The sequence below is a fragment of the Lepidochelys kempii genome, chromosome 8 (assembly GCF_965140285.1).
Source record: "Lepidochelys kempii isolate rLepKem1 chromosome 8, rLepKem1.hap1, whole genome shotgun sequence".
In the NCBI taxonomy this organism is placed as follows: domain Eukaryota; kingdom Metazoa; phylum Chordata; order Testudines; family Cheloniidae; genus Lepidochelys; species Lepidochelys kempii.
The window spans coordinates 39025658-39039885 of NC_136387.1; the positions used below are offsets into that span (position 1 = coordinate 39025658).

General features: G+C 55.2%; 1 protein-coding gene across 8 annotated transcripts in view; it reads right to left on the reverse strand.

The window, feature by feature from the left end:
• Positions 1-14228, reverse strand: part of ARAP3 (ArfGAP with RhoGAP domain, ankyrin repeat and PH domain 3) — a 77354-nt gene that overhangs the window by 31414 nt on the left and 31712 nt on the right. For all 8 annotated transcript variants that reach the window (XM_073356187.2, XM_073356186.2, XM_073356185.2 and 5 more), the window contains 11 exons: positions 9550-9681; positions 9303-9456; positions 8401-8503; positions 7781-7979; positions 7404-7467; positions 5467-5630; positions 4715-4927; positions 4209-4314; positions 3069-3213; positions 2919-2987; positions 1637-1711 (listed from right to left, as the gene is read on the reverse strand). In XM_073356187.2, coding sequence (XP_073212288.2) covers positions 1637-1711; positions 2919-2987; positions 3069-3213; positions 4209-4314; positions 4715-4927; positions 5467-5630; positions 7404-7467; positions 7781-7979; positions 8401-8503; positions 9303-9456; positions 9550-9681 — 1424 coding nt within the window. The remainder of the gene's footprint in view (positions 1-1636; positions 1712-2918; positions 2988-3068; positions 3214-4208; positions 4315-4714; positions 4928-5466; positions 5631-7403; positions 7468-7780; positions 7980-8400; positions 8504-9302; positions 9457-9549; positions 9682-14228) is intronic.

The following is a 14228-nucleotide window of genomic DNA, read 5'->3' on the forward strand; positions in this document are numbered from 1 at the left end:
AAAGCTGGACGAGCACAAGTCCATGGGGCTAGATGCGCTGCATCCGAGAGTGCTAAAGGAGTTGGCGGATGTGATTGCAGAGCCATTGGCCATTATCTTTGAAAACTCATAGCGATCGGGGGAGATCTCGGATGACTGGAAAAAGGCTAATGTAGTGCCCATCTTTAAAAAAGGGAAGGAGGAGGATCCGGGGAACTACAGGCCAGTCAGCCTCACCTCAGTCCCTGGAAAAATCGTGGAGCAAGTCCTCAAGGAATCAATTTTGAAGCACTTCGAGGAGAGGAAAGTGATCAGGAACAGCCAGCGTGGATTCACCAAGGGCAAGTCATGCCTGACTAATCTAATTGCCTTCTGTGATGAGATAACTGGCTCTGTGGATATGTTATTCCTTGACTTTAGCAAAGCTTTTGATACGGTCTCCCACAGTATTCTTGCCAGCAATTTAAAGAAGTATGGGCTGGATGAAGGACTATAAGGTGGATAGAAAGCTGGCTAGATCGTCTCAATGGGTCGTGATCAATGGCTCCATGTCTAGTTGGCAGCCAGTATCAAGCGGAATGCCACAAGGGTCAGTCCTGGGGCCGGTTTTGTTCAATATCTTCATTAATGATCTGGAGGATGGCGTGGATTGCACCCTCAGCAAGTTTGCAGATGACACTAAACTGGGAAGAGTGGTAGATACGCTGGCGGGTAGGGATAGGATAGAGGGACCTAGACAAATTGGAGGATTGGGCCAAAAGAAATCTGATGAGGTTCAACAAGGACAAGTGCAGAGTCCTGCACTTAGGATGGAAGAATCCCATGCACTGCTACAGACTAGGGACCGAATGGCTCGGCAGCCATTCTGCAGAAAAGGACTGACGGGTTACAGTGGACAGGAAGCTGGATAGGAGTCAACAGTGTGCCCTTGTTGCCAAGAAGGCTAACAGCATTTTGGGCTATATAAGTATGAGCATTGCCAGCATATTTGGCACTGGTGAGACCTCATCTGGAGAACTGTGTCCAGTTTTGGACCCCACACTACAAGAAGGATGTGGAAAAATTGGAAAGTGTCCAGCGAAGGGCAACAAAAATTATTAGGGGGCTGGAACACATGACTTATGAGGAGAGGCTGAGGGAACTGGGATTATTTAGTCTGCAGAAGAGAAAAATCAGGGAGTTTGATAGCTGCTTTCAACTACATGAAAGGGGGTTCCAAAGAGGATGGTCTAGACTGTTCTCAGTGGTAGCAGATGACAGAACAAGGAGCAATGGTCTCAAGTTGCAGTGGGGGAGGTATAGGTTGGATATTAGGACACACTATTTCACTAGGAGGGTAGTGAAGCACTGGAATGCGTTACCTAACGAGGTGGTGGAATCTCCTTCCTTAGGAGTTTTTAAGGTCAGACTTGACAAAGCCCTGGCTGGGATGATTTAGTTGGGGATTGGTCCTGCTTTGAGCAGGGGGTCGGACTAGATGACCTCCTGAGTCCTTTCCAACCCTGATATTCTATGATTTTATGATCTCCAAACCCTGCAGGGCAGCTCTGGCCCCCTGAAGGTTCCCTCCCAGCGGACAGCGAGGCCGGGACACTGAGGGTGGGCGATGCAGCTGCCCTGCCTGAGCCATGGCTGCAGCCAAGACATACTCACTCACCTTCAGGGTGACACAGCAGTCGGGCAGCTTCTGCTCCAGGTAAACCTCAATGATGAGATCTCCAGCCTGAGAGAGCTGCGGGGAGAGATGGCAGAGGGTGGGCAAAGCCTGGGCCAAGTGCTGGACTGGGAGGCTGGCATCGGTGCGGCTGAGCCAGCAGCTCACAGCATCTGCCTGCAGGGAGCTGAGGAAGGGGCTGCTTGCGTCCAGAGTGGCTTCATGCTGTGACCGGTGCCGGGGGTGAGAAGGGTGGGGGTTACAAAGCAGGTTGGGGGCCCCACCCACCTGGGAGAGGGACCAGGAGAGCGAGGGCCTGGGGCAGGGCGATGGGGGGAGGCAGGGCCCTTTCCTGTTCCTGGGGAGGCCTCGTAAGAGATTATCTCATTGCAGAGCGAACACAGGGCCCATTGTGTGGCTAGGGCAGCCCATGCTGGAGCTGGGATCCATGCAGGGACAGCAGGACTTGCAGCTAGGGCAGGGGTGGGCAAAATTTTTGGGCCAAGGGCCACATCTGGGTGGGGAAATTGTATGCAGGGCCGGGGCAGGGGGTGGGCGTGCGGGAGGGAGTGCGGGGTGTGGGAGGGGGTGCAGTGTGCAGGAACGGGCTCAGGGCAAGGGATTGGGGCAGAGGAGGTGTGGGGTGTATGAGGGGACTCAGGGAAGGGGGTTGGGGTGCAGGAGGGGTGCAGAGTGCAGGATGGGGCTCAGGGCAGGGGTGTAGGAGGGGTGCAGACTGTGGGAGGGAGCTCAGGGCAGGGGGTTGGGTGAAGGAGGGGGGTGGGGTGCAACAGGGGGCTCAGGGCAGGGAGTTGGGCTGCAGGAGGGGTTCGGGCTCCAGCTTAAAGCGGCTTCGGGGTGGCAGCGGTGTGCACCGGGCCCAGGGCAGGCTCCCTGCATGCCTGCCCTGGCCCCATGCCACGCTGCTCCGGGAAGCAGCCCCCACTCAGAAGCGGCCGGCACTGCGTGGCAAGGGCAATGCACAGAGCCCTCTGCCCTACCTCCTCCAAACCGCAGGGACGTGGTGCTGGCCAATTCTGAGAGTGGCGCGGGGCCTGCGGCACCACGGGGGGCAATCCCATGGGCCGGATCCAAAGTCCTGAGGGGCCGGATCCGGCCTGCGGGCTGTAGTTTGCCCACCCCTGAGCTAGGGGCCATGTGCTGGGCTGCTCTCCAGCTGTCTGCCTCCACCATGGAAGCTCACCGATGTCCATGGGCCCAGGCAGAGGCCGATGGACAAATCAGCAGGAGGATCCAAGATATGGGGAGTGCATGGAGTGAGTACCTGCACATCCCTCCAGGTGGTGATGAGGCTGTTCTCTAGATCCATCTGTGACACCTGGTCCTCGTCAATCTAGCGGGCAAGAGAAGGGATGTGAGGTGCAGGAGGGAGAGGAGACAGTCCTGGGGGAGGCAGGGCGAGTGGGGGGCTTACGTTGAAAATGCGGACATAGTTGTCAATCAGGTCCTCCATCACCTTGACCTCATCCCCTTTGCCATCTGTCTGGAAAAGGCTGGGAGCAAAGAGCAGTGACAGGTTCTTGGTGTTCATCTGATTGAAGTCAGCACATTTCTGCACGCTGCAAGCCGGGGCAGAGAGAGAGAGAGAGATTGAGATTTCTGAGCGTGTGCCCAGCAGCCCCAGCGTGGGATGAGGCTGGGCCGCTCAGGACCACCCACCCAGCTGCTGGAGTCAGGCAGAACTTCTTGTTCTAAACCTTTTTCTAACTTCCATGAAAAAAAAGGTCACAGGGTTATGAAATTTTCCACTTTTCTCATCAAAACATAAAACTAAAAACTTTAATTTCAATACTTTGAATGTCAAGTTTTTGGCCTTTTGTTCCCCCTTTTGGTCACTGAATGCACTTGAACGTGCAATGGCCTCAGAGTGGGTTTCCCCTACTTCCTCCAATTTCTCTCTGTGTTCATTGTAACATTTCCACCTTGAGAAAAGTCACATAGCAGCAAAGGGCAGAATTGACTGGTATCTGGCTGCTCCGTGATTCCTCTGGCATCAGGAAAGTTTTGAAAAGTTACAAAGTAATAAAAGGAAGATGGAAAGAAGATGAAAGTGTGAAGCCCCAACTGTGGGACATCCACCATTTTCTGGCAAAATGGAACCAGAAGATAACAACTGGGAAGAAAGGAGGAAAAAACCTCACGAAGATTACAGAATGCTAACCCTGTAAACTGGTCTGTGCCGACCTCTGAGAAATGCAGACAAGTCACCTTCATTTGCACAATTGCTTGCCATTTTTTGCTGCCAGAGGGAAGGCCCAGCCCCAGGCTTACTGCATGGTCCTCCCAGCCTTTCTATACGGCTCAGAGACAGGGGGGTGTCCCAGGGCCATTTGTCAAACTCTATCCCTGGATCACCCCCCGCTGGCACTGGCCTCTCCGTATCCCCGGGGGACCCAGAGACCCTGAAGCTGAGTGGGAAGTGAAGGGGGCAGACAGTGGACACAGCATGTCTGGACTGAACCATGTCAGCTGGTGACGCTCCCCCGATTTCCTGGACCATGCTGTTCCCTGAAGAAGTGACATATGCACACTGCCCAAGGAGGGACAGACTGACCGGTAGAGGTGACCAATCAGAGCAGCCAGTGTCCTGCGGTTGAGGCGGGGCAGGCGGTTGATCAACTCCTTGTAGCGCTCCAGCCGTTGGGACTTCAGGGCTATTGCTGGAGGAAGCAGACCGTCACAAACACAACACTGCGCAAAGGCACAACTACCATCACCAGGCATGAGCCGCTAGCCCCAGGCCATGCACGGACTGGCAGGGAGCTGTGCCCCAACTTACCCACACTCACACCAATCACCCAGCCCCTCGTGGGGCCAGTGCTCCAGGTCAGACTGGCATGATTCCCACCCTCTGTGCATTGGCGCAAATGATGGAGCCAGGGGCAGGGGAGAATGGGGCCCAGAGCGCCCCGCACCAGCGGAGCTCAGCACTGGGCTGGCCTAGGTCTGTTCCTGGCATGTGGTTGGTGGCAGGAGAAGGGGCATCAGGGTGAGAGGGAGCCCAAGGCAGAGAACAGCTGCTGCATGGTGAGGGTGGGGGGACAGCAAGAAGATGAGTACCCGCAGCCTCCTTCCACTGGGGGTGCAGCTCCGAAGTGAAGACAGGGTCCTCGAGCTCCCGGAAGAATCTCTTCAGCACGTCGGTCACATCCTCGATGAAGTTGTCACTGATGCGCAGCTTGACGTTGCGGGCATCCCTGCGGAACTGCTCCATCAGCACCTTGATCCGGGACTTGGCCCCATTCTTCCGGTAAATGCCTTCATGTCGCAGCCCTGCGGGCAGAGCAAGAGAGAGACCATGTCATGGGAGCCGCGTGCTAAAGGGGGAGCCCGGATCAGCACCACCAATGCAGGGGTGGCGCAGGTAGCGGACTAATGGGAAGCCCAGAGTGTGTCCTCCCAGCTCTAGATCACTCAGTGTGTGTGTGCGGTGGTTGGGGGTGGTGTAAGCAGGTAGATCATAGAGTGCCCTCCACGGCCCAGATCAGTGTGTGTGTGTGGGAACTCAGAGTGTACCCTTGCAGGCCCTGATCAGTGTGTGTAGCTCAGAGTGTACCCTCACAGGCCCTGATCAGTGTGTGTGTGTGGGGGGGTAGGAAATGGGGGGAGATAGATGGGAGTATGCCCTTGCAGCCTGCTCCCAGTGGGTGCCCCATGCCAACTTGGGAGATGCCTGACGTACAAGTGGCAGCTCTGCACTCCCCGCTGAGGTGATGCCACCTGCCTCACAGGAGAACGCGGCACAGGGCTCCTGGCAGCACTGCCAGTACCCAACAGGAGGTGCCAGGCCATCCCTGAGCAGAGGGGCTCACCGTATTGGGTGATGAAGGCAATGCAGCTGTCCACGAGGATGGGGATGTCGCTCCTGCTGAGCTGCTGGTCGCGCAGGGCGTTGCCCCGTCCCCCTGCCGAGGCCTGGATGTCCGTGCACCATGCTGCAAAGTCCATCCGCGACACCCCCTGCAGGTAAAAGGTCCTGAGGACAGGTGTGACGTTATTAATATAACCTGTGACCGCATAGATCATTGGTGCAACCACTGTTATATATTTGCAGCAAATATTGTACAAAGGTGTCTATGGAAAGATTATGATTTGCTAATTATGATTATGCTACCTGTAGGTGTGTCTCATTTTTGTAGTTGAAGTTATGAATATTGGCTATGTACTTGTCTATCAGTGTGTTTTGATTCTGAAGTAGCCTTAGTAAAGCATTTGGCCAGCTTCTTGAGAAAGGAATTTGCAAATTAAATGTCCAATCAAGAAACACTTAACTGACAATGGGCCTTGGAAGACTCCAATCCCCATAAAAAGTCTTCCTGGGGACGTTCAAGATAGCATGTGAACAATGGCTGCCGCCTCTAAAGAACTGAGTCATACATGGATATGTGACTTGCCCATGTGACTCCAAACTCCATTTTGCTGTAATTTTCCACAGCAAGAACAAAGAGGTGTTCTTACACCTGGAAGAGACTAAAAAAGGCAGCTGCCTCATCTCCATCTTGTCTTCAATCCTGCTTCTTACCTCTGTAGGGCCTTCGCTACAAACTGAAGCTCTGAACAAAGGACTGAATGACCCATCCCAGTTGTGGATGTACTCCAGAGACTTGATTTCAACCTGCAGTTTATTCTATCACTGCTGCAAGCCTGAACCAAGAACTTCGCCATGACTGTATGTAATTGATTCCATTTAACCAATTCTAGCTCTCATCTATATTTCTTTCTTTTTATAAATAAACGTTTAGATTTTAGATTCTATAGGATTGGCAACAGCGTGATTTGTGGGTAAGATCTGATTTGTATATTGAGCTGGGTCTGGGGCTTGGTCCTTTGGGATCGGGAAAACCTTTTACCTTTTACTGAGGTATTGCTTTGCATAACCATTTGTCCCCATAACGAGTGGCACTGGTGGTGATACTAGGAAACTGGAGTGTCTAAGGGAATTGCTTGTGTGACTTGTGGTTAGCCAGTGGGGTAAAACCAAAGTCCTCTCTCTTTGGCTGGTTTGGTTTGCCTTGGTGTGCAAAGGAACCCCAGCCTTGGACTGTAACTGCCCTGCTTTAAGCAATTTGTCCTGAATTGGCACTCTCAGTTGGGTCCCACCAAAGCCAGCATCGTTACAACAGGGCAGAGAGCAGGAGGTGAAACACAGCTGGGTACACAGCACAGGGCTGACTCACACAGCATCCCCAGCTCCCTTCCTGCCCCCGGCATGCCCCATTGCCCTGGTGCAGGCACGGGAGAGCTGGCTGGCCCAGGAGCCTGGCTCCTCCGCCAGACACAGACCTGTCCATAGGCACTACCCCCGCCCGAGCCTCAGGGGGCAGGGCAGACATTTAGGGGAGACCGGGGGGGCGTAGCTTAGAGCGTAGCCTCCTAGGCCCATATCAGCTAATCCCAGTGGGGTTAAGAGCAATGCGGGGAATTAGACAAAAGGAAAATCTAGGCTGAGTCTCAGGGTGCCCCTCGTGGTGACGGGTCCCACTGCATGGCTGTTCAGCCTGCGCTGGCCCAGCAAACACAGCACTGCTCCCGTCCCGGGGCAAGGATTAGATCCCGCCCGCCCCCATGTGGGCTCAGGCAGACTCCTCTCCCCGAGCTGTGCTCAGACTCCGTTCCCTGGAAGTCCACTGACCAGGCTGTCTGTACGTTTATTCACCCCCAGGCTTAGTCTGTCCAGACCCTGGGCCAGTAACACCTCCTTGCAGGCAGGAGGTGCTGCTCATCTGTGTCATGTCCTGGCAGAGCTCACCTCCCCATCTCCACCAGGATCAGCACCTCCTTCTTCTCAGGAGTCTCAGTGAGGGGCACCACACCTGCACAGGAGCAAATGGAGACTTTAGATGCAAATCCTACCCAGGGGCCAGGGAGAGACCTTGGGAGCTGTGCTGGGCCCACACTGGGCCCCCCAGGGCAGCTAGAAGGATCCCCGAAGCTTTACATACTGTGTATATGCAATCACTGACCCAGCACTGGAATGCAGCACCGCTGGGGTGGGGCATGGCTGGTAGTGAACAGTGCTCGGCCACACAGCACAGGGCTCACTGACCCAGCACCGCAATGCAGTCCCTCTGGGGTGGGGCACAGCTGCTGTTTCCCACAGTTGGGACGGGCAAAGGCTGTACTCACTGAGCTCCTGCAGCCTCCGGAGGTTGATGCTGTCCTCGGCTGCACCCTCCTCCCCTGGGCAGAAGAACAGGTGGGCTTTCTGCAGAATGAAGAAGCCCTGCAGCCACTGCTCAGGGCTGAGCATGGATCTGTAGTGCAACCGCCCCACTCTCTGGAACTCGTAGCCCAGCAGGCAGTGACAGCTGAGCGGTGTGAACCACTGCATGGGACGGAGAGACCGGTTAGATCCAGGCTGAGCACAGGGTGAGGGCATCACAGAGGGCTGTACCCCAGTTTGGGTGGCTGTGGGTGGGGACAGGAACTGGGGGAAGGACTATGCCCTGCATTGTGGATGGAGCCAGGCAGAACACTATACCCTGCATGTGTGTGTGTAAGGGGGCAGTGCCAGGGCGGAGGGCTATGCCCCATGTGGCAGGCAGGAGGGATGCTGATTGGATCCTGCACACACACCCCCGCCAGCAGCATGCCAATGTGGGGGAGGGTCTGTCATGCCAGGGAGATGAGGCAAGTTAGTGCTGCAGCTCTCAGCAGCTGCTTCCCAGCCTGGCCCATGGAAGAGGCTGGTACTGCTGGGTGCAGTGCCACACTGGGCCTGTGCCCTGGGTGACTGTGTCACACACCTTGCCGATGGCGCTGGCCCAGGCCTGCAGGGTGTCCGGCCCATCAGCTCCCAGCTGCTGCACTTTGTCACCACTCAGGAAGAGCTCCAAAGCGAAGCGAAACCTGTAGATGAAGGCAAAAGCATGAGGGGGGCAGGGCTCCCACAGCAGCCCAGTGCCCTGCCCACCACAGCCCTTGCACTCTGGTTCAGCAGTGAAAGTGACCCTTCCTGAGGCTGCGCCGTACTGAGCTCTGCTGCATGGAGGCCAAGGCCCTGAGGACTGGCCCTGCTCATGGGGCTCGCTAGACCCAGGGCGCAAGGCCAGCAGGTGGCCGGAGGGCAGCAGGCCCTTCCAAATGGCCCAGCTTTAGCTGCCTCCCCACACACAGGAGCCAGAGCGCAACTTCCCCAGGCAGCAGAAGCAGGGGGCCCAGGGTCACTAGGTAGCTTTCACTGGGACATCTGCAGCACCAAGCAGCAGACCCGAGCAGTCAGGGTTTGGGCCCAGTGGGGCGAACTCAGAGGGCCTGGCTATGGAGAAGCAGGGAGCTGGCTGCAGGGACTCAGCATGCCTGACCCCTGCACCACAGTCCCTTCAGCATAAGGGCATAGTGCCCCTTCACTGCTAATCTCCCTCCCTCCCCAGTGCATGTCCGCAGAACTGCTTGGACCCCAAGGTGGTTGCCTGCCTCTCCCTGCAGGGCAGCCCCATGCCCAACACACTGCCTGCACCCAGTGCCTGGGGGTCTGGCTGCCTCTGATCCGCTTGCCACATGGGGGCCCCAACAATGGACTGCATCCTGGGGGATTTCGGGGAGTAACCTGACTGTGCTCCAGCCAGGGTGCCGACTGAGGTGGGAGAAGGTGGGCATGTGCCAGGGTGTGGACGGGGAAGGGGCATGTCCCTTCGGGGCAAGGTACCTGTCCGGAGGTCCAGGACTGGCCAGTTCATCTGCTCTGCTCACGCCCAGCGAGACCATGTCAGCCAGCTCAACCTTCCCCACTGACTCAGCACATTTGTCAGTCTCATAGAAGAGGAGAGACTTCTCCAGGGAGCACCAGACGCGGTGCAGTTCTGCAGGGAACACACTGTCAGCAAGAGCAGGTCCCTGACGTACCAAGCAGCCTCTCTCCATCCTAGCCACCATGGGACCTGGCCCATACCTACCATCTCTGCTCTTCCTGGTGCCGGAGAGCTTGGAGAGGGCTGGTGCTTTGTAGAGGTAGCCACTGTGCACCACAGGCTGGGTGATCTCATTGTAGACCCCTTCCAGACTTGGCTCCTGAGCGCTGGGGCTCCCTGCCAAACACAATAACCTAAGAACGGCCATACTGGGTGTGACGTTATTGACATGAACTGTGACCATACAGATCGTTGTTGCAACCAGGGTCCTATGCTGGCACCAAGTCTTGTACAGAGGAGGTCAAGTGGAGTGTCTATGGAAAGGTTGTAGTTTGCAGGTTATGATTATGCTATCTGTATGTGTGTATCATTTTTGTAGTTGAAGTTATCAATATTGGCTATGTACTGGTCTCTTAATGTGTTTGACTCTAAGTAGCCTCAGTGAAGCATTTGGTCTGCTTCTTGAGAAAGGACTATTCTCAGTAAGTGCCCAATCAAGAAACACTTAACTGACAATGGACTTTGGGAGATGCCAATCCATATCTGAGCTTTTCTGGGAACCTTCAAACTAACATGTATACAATGGCGTTGGCCTGCAAAAAGCTGAATCATTCATGGACATGGGACTTGCCCAGGTGACTAAAAAGTCCATTTTGTTGCTGTGATTTTGCACAAGAGAACAAAAAGTGTTTCCGCCCACAAGGAGAGAATATAAAAGGCCCTGGAAGCCTCTCCTTTTTGTCTTCAACTGGCTTAAGAGATAGCCTCTCCACCCCCAAGAGATGCCTGAAAGAAACTGGAACAAAGGACAGTAACTACAGGGGTGTGAGTGATTGCTGAACCCAAACTAGGAAGGAGTCCAGTCTGTGAAAGAAGCTTATTGGAACATCTCTGAGGGTGAGATTTACCTGTACAGTAACTCCTCACTTAACGCTGTAGTTATGGTCCTGAAAAATGCAACTTTAAGTGAAATGATGTTAAGTGAATCAAATTTCCCCGTAAGAATGAATGTGATGGGGGGGGTTTAGGTTCCAGGGAATTTTTTTTTGCCCTACAGTACAGTCCAGTACTATAGTTGGGAGGGGCCCCCGCCTTACCCCACACAGGCACAGCCCACTGGCACTGCAGGCAGTGAGGCAGGCAAGGAGGCAGAAGGTGCTGTAGGCTAGGAGAAGCACGTTGCGCAGGGGCAGCTTCCCCTACTCTGCAAGCACCAGGGGCAGGGGGCTAAACCCTCGGCCCGCCTACTCCACCCCTTCCCCCAAGTCCCCATCCTTATCCTCCCTCTTCTTCCTCCCCTCCTCCCCCTTTACTCCGCATGCCGCATCCTCGCTCCTCCCCCCTCCCTCCCCTGCCTCCTGCCCGCGGCAATCAGCTGGCTTGGGACGTTCAGGGGATAGGAGGGACGGGGGAGGAGCGAGGACGCGGTACGCAGCCTCCCCCCCCTCCGTCTCCTGCCTGCAGCAATCAGCTGGTTTGTGGTGTTCAAGAGGCGGCGGGGGAGGGGAGCCTACGTGCTGTGTCTTCACTCCTCCTCCCTTCCTCCTGAACGCTGCAAGCCAGCTGATTGCCACGGGCAGGAGGCGGGGTGAGGAGTGGGAGGGTGCAGGGGAGCTGATGGGGGGCTGCCAGCTGTGGACAAAGCAGGCTGCCAAACGACGTTACAGCGAAGCACTGCACAACTTTAAATGGAGCATATTCTATAATTGAGCAGGGACATAAGATTGAAACAACGTTAATCGAGAGGACGTTAAGTGGGGAGTTACTGTATGCAGTTTCTTAATGTATTAGTCTTAGACTTGTGTGTTTTGTTTTATTTTTTTTTGGTAACTTACTTTGTTCTATTACTTGGCATCACTTAAATCCTACTTTTTATACTTAATAAAATCACTTTTGCTTATTATTGAACCCAGAGTTAGTGACTAATACTTGGGGGAGCAAACAGCTGTGCATATCTCTCTATTAGTGTTATAGAGGATGGACAATTTATGAGTTTATACTGTATAAGATTTATACAGAGTAAAATGAATTCATTTGGGGTTTAAGCTCCCAGAAAGACTGAATACTGGGGGCTGGGAAAGTCTCTGTTAACTAAGAAACTCCTGAGCTGAGTGGATCTCAGTTTCAGTGAACTGCAGGGGGGCGTGGCCCAAGCTTTTGGTCTGTGCTGTAACTGACTGGAGTGTCTTACTCAATAAGACAAGAGTGGAGGGAAGCCTTCTCTGGCAGGGGGGTTTGTTTTCAGTGGTATCCCAGCACATCTAGTGACAGTCTAGTCACATCTAGTGACCAGACTGTGACCAGAATTGCATGCAGTATTCAAAGTGTGGGCGTACCATGGATTTTACTCCTGAGGGCATTCTGCACGGAAATATTAAAAATTATGCTCACAATATTTTAAAATTCTACAAATATTATCTGTCAAATAAATGTGAAGGCTCCAGCATGGCATTGGGGAGCACAGGCTACTGGCTGCGCTGAGGTGGGAGATCACTGTGCAGCTCCCCCTCGGGACATGGACTCAGTGGTGAGGCTGCACCCAATCCTGACACAGCACAAGGACTGGGCCTGCTCCAGAAACATCCCAGGGCCCTGCCCCTCCATGCCAGGTGCACCAGGTAGGGGCAGACAGGCTCAGCAAAGCAGGATCCAAGTGTGGAGGGGTTTAGTGTGGGAGGATCCAGGTGTGGGTTGAGAGCAGGGGCGGGCAAACTTTTTGGCCTGAGGGCCGCATCGGGTTTCTGAAATTGTATAGAGGGCCAGTTGGGGGAGGCTGTGCCTCCCCAAACAGCTAAGCATGGCCTGGCCCCTGCCCCCATCTGACCCCCCCTGGTTCTCGCCCCCTGACAGCCCCCTTGGTACTCCTGCCCCATCCAACCCCCCTGTTCCCTGACGGCCCCCCAGGGACCCCTACCCCATCCACCCCTCACTCTCCGTCCCCTGACCGCCCCCGGACTCCCCACCCCTAACTGCCCCCCAGCCACCCCATCAAACCCCCCCTCTCCTTCCTGACTGCCCCCCCCCGGGACCCCTGCCACATCCAACCACCCCTTGACCCTGTCCCCTGACTGCCCCCAGAATCCCTGCCCCTGACTGCTCCCCACCACCCAATCCAACCCCCCTCTCCTTCCGGAATGCCCCCCCCGGGACCCTTGCCCCCATTCAACCACCCTGTTCCCCGCCCTCTGACTTCCCCATCCACACCCCTGTCCCCTGACAACCACCCCCAAACTCCCGTGCCCTCTAGCCAACCCTCCCTGCTCCCTGCCTCCTTACCGCGTTCCCTGGAGCACCGGTGGCTGGCGGCGCATCAGGACAGGCAGCTGCGCCGTCTGGCTGGAGCCAGCCATGCACCGCGCAGCACAGAGCACCGGGTCAGGCCGGACTCTGCAGCTGTGCTGCCCCAGGAGCTCGCTGCTCCACCAGCCAGAGCATTGCGCTGGCGGAGCAGTGAGCTGCGGCTGCGGGGGAAGGGGGAACACAGGGGAGGGGCCGAGGGCGAGCCTCCCAGGCCAGGAGCTCATGGGCCAGGCAGGCTGGTCCCATGGCCAGATGTGGCCCACGGGCTGTAGTTCGCCCACCTCTGGTTGAGAGGGTTCTGTGTGGGGCAATCTGGGTGCAGGTGGCTCAGTGGGGGATCCAGGTGTAGGGGGGCGATCTGGATGCACATGGGCTTGTTGGATGGTTCTGGGTGCAATGGTAATAGGACTCTGCAGGGGGTCCAGGTGAAGGTGGTTAGGGGTCAGCGGGGGCGGGTCTGGGTGTGTGGGGGGGATCAGTGGGGGGTTCCAGATGCTGGGGGAGTGGGGCTCAGTGGGGTTGGGATCCATGTGCAGCTGGTTGGGGTTCGGTAGGGTGGGGATTCGGGTGTAGGTGGCTTGTCAGGGTGGTCCAGGTGCAGGGGGAGTGGGCTCATCAGAGGGGGTTCTGGGTGTGAGGGAGTCTGCATGCACGGGGATTGGGTGGATGGGGGAGCTGCTCACAGTATAGTGATACCTCGCCCTGCAGCTCAGGGGGGAGAGTTTGCAGAGCTTCCTACAGCCAGAAGAGAAATCTGGGGGTGGGTCTGACATGGCCCTGAATGCCGTGCAGGGAAAGAGGAAGTTCCATCCTCCTCAGCCCAGCTGGGACTAGCAGCTGAGCCTGGCACAGGGTAGGAGCCACCAGTCGGGTCTTCTCCAGTCCCGCCCCCTGCCCCACAGTGATTTACCTCTCTGCCGGCTGCCCTGGGCACCTGAAACATACTGCTGGGGAGGGTTGAATGACAGCTCTTGTGGCTTCCATTTGCTTCCCTGTCAGAAAGTCATTTTTCTGCAGGGAAGCAAAGAAATCTGCAGGGGACATAAATTTTGCACAGTGGTGCAGAATTTCCCCAGGATTTATATAGTGGCATTATGATATTTACTGTCTTATCATCTATCCCTTTCCTTATGGTTCCTAACATTCTGTTAGCTTTTTTGATTACTGCTGCACAATGAGCAGAAAATTTCAGAGAACTATCCACAATGACTCCAAGATCTCTTTCTTGAGGGATAACAGCTAATTTAGATCCCATCGTTTTGGTATGTATAGTTGGGATGATGTTTTCCAATATGTATTAATTTGCATTTATCAACATTAAATTTCATTTGACATTTTGTTTCCCAGTTATACAGTTTTGTGATGTCCCTTTGTAACTCTTTGCAGTCTGCTTTGGACTTAACTATCTTGAGTAGTTTTGTATT